This window comes from Prosopis cineraria, unplaced genomic scaffold (assembly GCF_029017545.1).
Source record: "Prosopis cineraria cultivar Desert tree isolate PC_DT_omini unplaced genomic scaffold, ASM2901754v1 PC11, whole genome shotgun sequence".
Lineage (NCBI taxonomy): Eukaryota > Viridiplantae > Streptophyta > Magnoliopsida > Fabales > Fabaceae > Prosopis > Prosopis cineraria.
In genome coordinates this window covers 44,671,611-44,681,814 of record NW_026555342.1, presented here as the reverse complement: position 1 = coordinate 44,681,814, position 10,204 = coordinate 44,671,611, and the positions used below count along the sequence as shown (strand labels likewise).

Sequence of the window (10,204 nt, the reverse complement as noted above, 5' to 3'; positions counted from 1 at the left end):
TTTTAATAAAAATAAAGTTTTTATTCTTCAATTATGTTAAAATTTAAAAAATAAATTATAAATTTATTATAACACGATTATAAAATTGAGAGATTGAATTATATATTTTTAAAATTTAATATTTAAAATTTAATTAAAATTAATTAATTCTTTTAGAATTTTTTTATCGTTTTTTTATAACTAAGTCCGGGTAGAAGAAGGGCCACAATGTTTCTTGGTCAACAAAAGGATAATCATTAATCAATATTAATAACACTCATCCTAACTCCTTACAATCTGTGGACGGTGTTAGTGACGGTGACGCAATGACACAGTCAAAAATTTTGCCTGTGATGCACCATAAGCGTCACTGACATTGACGTTAGAGTCTTCCTAACTTTTCCAACATTCCCACTCCTGTCCTCTCCCATTTAATCACCTCCCCTCCGTTAACCATCTCACAGACACTAACGAGCCTGTCTCTCTCTCTCTCTCTCTCTCTCCTCCCTCCCTCCCTCCCTCTCCACACACGATGCAGCAAGCAATCCCCGCTGGTTCACGTGCCGGCTTACGTGACATATCATTGCCGTCAAACGACGTCGCCGTGGATCCCGCGAACAAGGTGGCGAGAATGGTTTCAGAGAACGCAGTGATCATAATAGCAAGACGTGGCTGCTGCATGTGCCACGTCATCAAACGCTTGCTTCAATCTCTTGGCGTCAATCCTACGGTTTATGACCTTCACGACGATCACGAAGCCGCCGCAGTGGCCGGCGAGCTCTCAATGAAGGATGCTGCCTGTAGCAGCAATGGCGGCACGGTGCAGTTTCCGGCGATGTTTGTGGGCGGCAAGTTGCTCGGAGGATTGGAGAGAGTGATGGCCACTCATATCTCGGGTGAATTGGCTCCTATGTTGAAAGATGCTGGTGCGCTTTGGCTCTAATTTAGTCATTGTTTTAAGATTTTAATTAATTTCTTCGAACAATTTTCTTTTTCTCCTTCATAGCTAAGTTAATTTCTGGAGACATTAATTGTGCAGGAGGTCAAGTTTAATTTATTTTTGGGTTTTTTGGATGAAGAAAACTAGATGTCATTTTGGAAAAAGGAAGAAAAGAGAGGTTTCGCGTAAATTGTTGACTATTTGTCAATGTCATAAAGTGGGGTATGAAGTAACTGAAGCAAATCGTGTTCAAATAAATGCACATGTGAATCAAGCAAGAGAATGACAAAGGAGAAAAAGATAATTAATGAAATAATTCCAAAATTTTTGAAAAATCTTAAACGAGTTAGGTTAGACTATATAAATATCAATTTTTTTTAAAATTGTAATTTTTTAATATATAATATTTTAACTCAAAACCTGATTTGAAAAAAAGAGATACTCGACGTTTTGGTCATATTTCAAGGAAGAGAGAAAAAAAATTTAATTTTATTTATAAAGTACTTGTTAATTTTTAATGCTCATTTTTATATTTTTGCTCTTATTAAATACTTTGAATAAAAATTTTAATAATGAGGTTTAAGAATATTTATTAGGGATAAAGGTAAAAATTTATTAAAATTTAAGACAGTTAATAAAATTTAATGTTCTCTTTGATTCCGATAAAACATACTAAAAGTAATTTATAAATAGAATTAGAAAGAGCAATAGCCAAACGACTCAAATTTCATCTATCATTATTTAGTCTCTAATTCAATAATTAATAGATGTTAGAAGTCCATTCTAATCATTTAATTTGTTGGCAATTAGAAAGGACAGGCTAGATTATATAAACCAAGACAAATTGTCATTTCAGACTCATTTGGCTCAATTACACATCCTCTTTATAATGCAATGCGATACTAATTATTATGAGTAACGTTTGGTTTGTTACTAAGAAGATTGTAAAAAACATAATTAAATTAAAAAATAATAAAAAGTCTAAAATATCTCTCAAATATACTCCCTCTCATGTAGCTTTGTCTTTTTCCACCATATATACAACAAAATGATCAGGAGACACAATTAACACAAGTTTAATAAAAGAAATATGGAAATCAACAAGTCAAAAAACAAGATTGTGACGTTCACTGCCAGCAAGATGCATGCTCATCAAGCAACTATATACGGCTTCGCTTTTGAAACCCCATGATCTCACTCAATCCAACCCCTTGAAATCACATTCTCTGTCTTCCACCTTATTATATATCTAAGTCTTCGTCGGCTCCAAGCTCTGATCTGCACTGCTTTCAGATACATGGGTGGTGAAAGCGAAGAGTCCAAAAATGAGGAAAACATGGTGGTGGTGATACTGAAGAGTCGTCGGCGATGAGGAAAATGGAGGAAGGAAGGGAACGTCTAAAAGGCTGAAAATATACATACAAAAAAAAAAAATGAGGGTAGTTTTGGAATAAGGGAGTGGTATGATGGGTGCCAACGAGGATCCATAAAGGTCACCCAATGAATACATCTTGTTCTGTGCTCATCCTCCGTGAAATTTGAACGGTTTAAATTTAAAATTTTTAATTATAATTATAATTATATTTATTAAAAAAATTTATAAATTTTCTCATCATTAATCTAAATTATCTAGATTTAATTTGGATGGTCTTAATTTAATATAAAATATTTTTATAATTTTTATGAATTAACTATTCAGATTTATTTTGGAGGGTACAAATTCAAAAATTTTAACTTGTATGTAACTTTTTTTATAAAAAAATATTTTTTTGGAAGTGCAATGAATCATCTTTATTTTTAGTATTATATTTATTAAAAATATAATATTATAGAGTGAGATTCAACTATTATTATTGATTATGCTCAAATATTAAGGATCTCTCCCAATTACAGATTCAAAATTTTTTTCTTATTGTTGTTTTGTGTTTGTTTTATTTAATATTTTTAGGACACAAAACCCATATTAATATCTATTGAATTTAGTTTTTTATTATGTATTTCATTTCATTTTAATGAATTTGATATTTTTAAAAAATTACAGATTTTAAAAAAACTAAAATCTAATGATATTTGAATAAAACCATCCCATTCCTATCTAGCTCTATCTTTTCAACGACAGGTAAAATAATATAAAAATAATTAATATTTTAAAAATTATAAAATGATTATTATTTTAAAAACAGTATCGAAACTCTAAAGTGAATTATTTTGAAATAAAGGGGGTAGCATTCGAATTTATTGCAATAGTGGGAATAGCAGTATACATTAGTATATAAGTTAAAATATATTTTTAATTTTTTAATTTGATATAAAATTTTAATTTAATCCTTCAATTTTATAATTCTTTTTAATTTTTTTAACTCTGACATCATTTTTTATCAACAAAAAATTTATACATTAAATTTTTAATATTAATAAAATATTTTTAAGTGTTGACATGCTAAGTTTAATTTTACAAATAATCATAATTGATATAAAGAATAATTATTTAAAACTAATGGTATTAAGATTAGAGAATCAAAAGTATATTTTATAGTCTAATATATGTTATTAAATCAAGAAAATAAATCATTCACGTTATCAATTAAATGCAAGGAAAGTAACTTCAAGAGGTAAGCATGTACTAGCTAAAATTGGCTTGAGTGATTGAAGGTAGAGTCATTAATTCGGATCAAGCTCGACAGATTAGCCCTAACCCATCTTAAAAAAAATTAAAATTAAAATTGATTATATGGGCTTTTTTAAGGGGTAAGATACTTTAAACCTAATCATAATAAACCCAGCTCAAGTGAGTCTAATTCGAATAAATCTAACCTTTAAAATTTTAATTTCTATATATATGTAGAATAAATAATTTTAGCCAAATTTAAATCTAACCAAAAAAAATTAAAATCAAATTTAGTTATATAAATTTTTTTAAAAAAGTATAATATTTTTAACTTAATTTAAGTAAACTTGATTTGAATAATTTTGACTTAAATTATTGGCTATTTGCAAGTTCTGATCCAACTCTCATGTCCGCCGTCATTTGCACCTAGCATCGTCAGAGTTAACATCCGCTGTCAGCAGATTCTAACCCATTACTTACCAAAATAATACTAAGCATCTGTATGATGATGAGTGATGACGTTTAATTTTTCATTTTTTATTTTCTTAAGGCTAATTATTTTTAAGCCCTTTTTTTGCCTGAACTAATTTTTTAAGGCTGAATTATATAAAATCCTTTTTTCCCAAAAAAAAAGACACGCTAACGGGAAATTAATATTGCGTTATGTAATATATAATCTTTTTAAACATTGGATTAATTATTCGAGCATAACCTCTTTAGTTTTTTAAACCTTACAAGTTACAATAAACCCTGCGAGAGTTTTACATTTATACACAATAACACTCGTCATGCTATTAATCTGTTCATTTATAGACTAAAATGATAGAATATTATGGAGAATTTATTTACACAATTTAAATTCAAATAATTAAAACTTTAACGTAATAATTGATGGTAAGCGAGGGGCGAATTCTTTTTCTAAATCCAAGACATCATTAAAATTAATATTTACTATTTTAATTTTTGCATTTTACAAGTCATGATCAAATATATATAGGAGGCAAAGATCTCTCGCAATTATTCACCTCAATATCGTCAATTAACTGTTTTTTTGGACGAAAATTTTAAAAAAATGATGAAAGTCATATGTGCATGTGTATATAATTAAGAAATAAACGGTTGAACTTTTTTTTTTTTTCCAATTTGAACCTGGCCCGCCGTGGCAAAAAAAAAAAAAAAAACTAACCCACCATCTCTAGATAATGACTGAAGCAAACCTAGCTGCTCATCATATGTGTGTGCATCTGTGTGTATGTGTGTGTTTTTTTGAGTTGGACACCGACCAAGATTTTGTTTCAAAGTCAAAAAAAGATTCCAGCCCCTGCATTTGTCATCGTGCCGGAGAAAGAAAATCTCCAATATTTCAAATTCAAATTCGCTTAGAAAACGGGGAGCATGAACTGTTAAGTGGTAAAATATTGAAAAATTTAAAATATTCATTCAAATAATTATAAATTCAGTAGTTTAAATTGCATACAAAATATTTAAATTCAAAATATAACTTTGAACTTATGTTTGCAACTAATTTTTTTAAAAAATTGATTGAAAATCTAAGTATTATAAATTCAATTTTTTAGGACTTAACTATCATTTTTCCTAAAAAAATCTTCGCTTATATTGAGGAGTTCTTGACAGGATAAACAGTCTGTTTCATTGATAATCCTGAAAACGGTTTGGTGGTGGTGGAAAAGGATTTTAGTTGTGAGATATCTAATGAAATTGTCATTGGAATTGAGATATCTCATATATATATATATATATATATATAATATTTGGATTTTTCTTGTAATCAGCATTAATCAAATCTCTTGTCTCCTTAATGATTTGCTTGAAGAATGATTAGGAATGTTGTCAGTAACAATGAGATTAATATCATCACCATGGAATTCTTAAACTAGATTGATGCAAGATGCATGGAAATTGGTTAAGGCGTGAAGTTATCAAAACTTGCTTCAACTTTCAACATTACAAGTTCTTTGACTGTTTTTTTCTTACATAAGAAAATTTATGTGAGTTAGGTCCTAGAAACTCATCAAGTTCAAGGCATACCTCAAGGCTCAAAGAGTATTTACAGACTGTTCACTAACGATTTCTTTATATTAGCAATGAGATTTGATCTCACTACTTTGTAAGTTATGAGTTAAATTTTCACCAACTAAACTAACCTTTATTAATAATTCTTTGACAATGTTCTTGGTCAATGGTTATGAAATTTTTGAATCTGGCTGTTGATAAGCTAATCAAGTATTTTGATGAAGTGATGTACTCATGTACATGTGTGTTTGATCATGATCGGCCACTTTGTTGTTATTAGTTTATGTTTTATGTCTATTATATATATAAGTATATGTAATAAGATTCAAAGCTCCAATTCTATTGCGCCACGCGCGTGAATATCTCATTTGGTAAAAAATCTGACAATAAAAAGATTTCATTCTCTCATTATGTCCCTATTGATCCATCAGGGCATGGCTGTTTAGTTCGTGGTTGCCGATTTATCTTCTTTCTGCTTCTGCTTTGTCTGGTTTGCTAGTAGCCACTGATTTATCCTCTTATGGCTCCTCTTCTACAGTTATTTTAATTTGGTCTCATTTTTGTGGATAAGAGGGGCGATTCCAATCCTTATGATGACTTTGCTGTCATTGTCGTTCGTTCTACTTGTGGACTCTGTAATCCCTCTTAGTCTGCTGATTACAGTAAGGGTTTTTGGGGTGGACTGTTCTTTAGGCTTAAGTATTTGTAGATTTTTGTTTTGTTTTTTCCTTCTCTGGTTGAAAAAAAATGAAATGAGGAGAATTTTCAATATTGTTTATATAAGTTCTAATGAATTTATTAAAGAATATTTGATGTTATTGACATTTCCATTCATAATGTAAGTTTACAACTGATGTGTTAGAACAGTACAACAATAACTGTCATGGTTAAGTTAATTATATATATTCAAAATTTGAATCACCAATCAAAATTATTTAGAAAAATTGGATTGATTAACATAATCTATACTATTGCTATGATGAAAATGGATTTGAATTTCATCACTGTAATAACTACAGTCATTGCAAAATTAGGCTCTCAATTAAACCAACGGTTTGGATAATCTTGTTGCAACTAAAATAAAAAACACTCAATCCAAATCAGATAATATCAAAACACTTGTGGTAATATTCTCTATAATCAGTTTCCTTAAACAAAGAGATAAAAAAAAAAACACCAAAATTTCGAGCGTCATAGCACCGTCCTTTGATTTAACAGGAAAGCTATATAGGAAACAATGGCATATTTCGAGTCAATAGAAAAGATAGAGAATACTTAGATAGGAAGCAATCCAGAACAAAAAGTTGATAACAACAAAGATAGAGAATTTTAGGTGGGAAAAAGAGGGTAGAAATTTATTTCATGATGTTATATAATAGATTTGGATGGATTTGGATTGAATGTTGTCTAATTTTGATTGCAACAAGATTATCTAAACCATTAATTTAACAGAGAGTCTAAATTTTGCCACATGAGTAAAGTTATTCAATAACTTTAGTTGTTACAGTCATTGGATTCAAATTCGAGAAGAATCTTTTTCGATATATGCCTTTTGGAGCAGCATCATTCACAATCCGTTCAGTTCGTTATTAATCAGCAACTAGCTATTGTGCATGTCACTGTTGAGAAGTCTAGGGATGAGTTTGAAAGCTTTTAAACTATGAGCACCAACTTAAAAAAAATATATGTCAATTATAAAAATTAACAGGTTAACAACATATCAATAAGCTAGAATAAGGAATCTAAAGATTTCAAGACACATTGATTCAAAGAGTTAGATATCTCGTCATTGTCCAATGCGCGGATGAGATAATAATTTTATTTTATTTTTCAAAAATTGTGTTTATCTTTCTAGTTTTTATATCACATAAAATCTATATATGTGAAAAAATATTGAAGGCATGAAAGCAAAGTTGCATAGAATCCAATTAAATATGTCTATACAAATTGAAAAAATAAAAAAAATGAACAAAGTACAACATATATGAGTCTCACTGTTTATAATATATAAATAGTTATTATATAAAATATATATGCCCACGATTCAAATTACATTACAACTCAATTGAAATGATTTCACTAATTCGTAACAAGCACTCGAAATCACTCCCCATCAATCATACAAGGCACATCAGGATCCAGGGGCGGGCCCAGCATGAGTGTTTTTTTTGGGTTGGGGCGGGCTTATTTAATATTAATATGTTAAATCTATATATATCTCAATTCAAATGAATAAGTAAAGAATGTATGTGTATCTAAAGAATTCATAAGCGTTTGAGAAATCTCGATTACTTAGAGTGTAGACAGGTGCACAACCCATAGGTCCTCAAAGCCTTCAGAGAGTTCAGAGATAATAGAGTAAAAGAAAATGAGTCGTGTGTATGTGGTTATCGACTGATCAACTTATATAGATTAGATTGGTAACCTCCTTATTATATAATTAAAATAATTATATCACATTATCTCTGACTCAGTTAGTTAAGGGATAAGAAATAACTAACAGCTACTTTGTTGTAGGTTAGGCCTCTGCCCATTGGGTTCACTTGTGTGGTTCACCTATCACAGTCCACACAAGATCATAAAGACCAAACTATTGGGCTTATTAATTAATGTCAATCCATAAATAATATTCCAACAATCTCCCAGTTGGATTGCATTAATTTAAGCAAGTTGTATAAACAAGCCACAAACAAAATTCAGAAAATAAAACTCCACAAAATCACTAGATCCTATGGGAAAATAAGTGATATAGTGTCTCATAATCTGAATAAAATATGAAATTTTATTTTAAACATAGCTCAGTAAGATAACAACATAAATCACTGATTCCTATGGGGAAACAAGTGACATGCATAGCGTACCACAATAGAATCATTGAATTCTATGGGGATACAAATAATATTGACGCATCTAACTGAACTGAACATAACTCACAGAAGAAAAAAAACAAAGCCTAAAGAGAAATTGCAACATAAAATGTTCTCAAACTCCCACTAAATCAAGGCATCAAAGGATTTCACAATATCCATATAAGTTACATGATTTTGAAAAACTTCTACAGGTAAGCCTTGGTCAGTGGATCTGCAAGCATTTGCGTGCCAATAATGTGTACCACACGGGTTTGAGACTCAGCAATTTTCTCTTTCACAAACATAAGTTTGATATCAAAATGCTTTGTACGACTAAAATTTCTGTGGTTGTTAGCATAGTATACTGCAGATTTGTTATCATAGTAAATGGTTAGAGAACGTGATATTGACTCAACTAGGCGCATTTCAGATATCAACTTCCTCAGCCATATGGCGTGATATATAGTCTCAAAGCAAGCAATATACTCAACTTCCATAGATGAAACTGTTGTAAGTGTCTATTTCACACTTTTCCAAGAGATAGCTCCTCTAGACAATATGAAAATATAGTCGGTCATGGATTTACCATCATCCAGACAAGAGGCAAAATCTGAATTTGAAAAGCCAACAATTTCAAGATCTTCTGATCCCTTAAAGTTATAATCAGAGTACCCAACAACCTCAAGAGAATTTAACCTTCTATAAGTCAACATATGATTCTTCGTACCTTGAAGATATCTCATAATTTTCTTAGCAGCCTTTCAGTGATCTAGACCTGGATCATTTAAGTATCGACCCAGCACTCCAATAGCAAAGGCTATATTTGGTCGAGTACACACTTGAACATACATTAGGCTGCTGACAGTGAAAGTGTATGGTATCTTTCTCATTTCAGCCCTCTTCTTATCATCCTTGGGACATTGTAACTCTAACAACAGCTCACCTTTCTGTACAGGAGCAAGTGAGGGAGAACATGAATCCATTCTAAATCTCTTAAGTACTCGCTCAATATAAGTGGTCTGCAATAAACCAAAAATACCACGAGATCTATCATGATGAATCTGTATCCCAAGAATGAAGGAGGCTTTACCCATGTCCTTCATGTCAAAATGGCAAGACAATAAGTGCTTTATCTCATTGAGGAAATTTATTGAATTGCTGGCTAACAAGATATCATCAATATAGAGAACAAGAATGGCAAAATTATTTCCATCAAACTTCTGATAGATGCACTGATATGAGACATTCTCAAAAAAACCGAGTGAGGTGATAACACTAGTACAAAATATAATTTTAACTACATATATTTTTGCCACAGTTTATAGGAAATTGTGGTAAAATAAGGTAAAGTGGCAAAAATGTAAATAAGGTAAAAAAATGTAAGATTTATGGCCACAGACATACAATCCACCTGTCACCGTAAATGATTTGACAAGCCATTAAACAAATAACGTAATTAAAATAAATCATTAATTCAAATTTTAAATTTAAATTATTAAGAAATATATATATATATATATATATTTAACGTGTCTCAATTTAGAATTCAAACATATAAATTTTAGTTATTTTTAAAACAAATATTATTTTCATTTTTATAAATATTTTATCATAAATATATAAATAAATTTAATTTTTCTAATTTCAAGCATAATAAATATGCTTAAAATCAGAAACCTACGACGACAGGCCTTCTTAATGCTTGTCGTCTTAAGTATGTCTGATTTCATGAATATTTAATATGCTTGAAATCACGCAAACTTATAACGAAAGGCCTGATAAATGCCTGTCGCC

At 30.2% G+C, this 10,204-nt stretch overlaps 1 protein-coding gene across 1 annotated transcript; it reads left to right on the top strand.

Moving 5' to 3' along the window:
• Nucleotides 1–511: 511 nt before the first annotated feature.
• Nucleotides 512–922, top strand: LOC129286549 (glutaredoxin-C9-like). The gene has a single exon (XM_054922495.1). It carries the CDS (start codon nt 512–514, stop codon nt 920–922), a length of 411 nt encoding a protein of 136 aa, XP_054778470.1.
• Nucleotides 923–10,204: the final 9,282 nt, after the last annotated feature.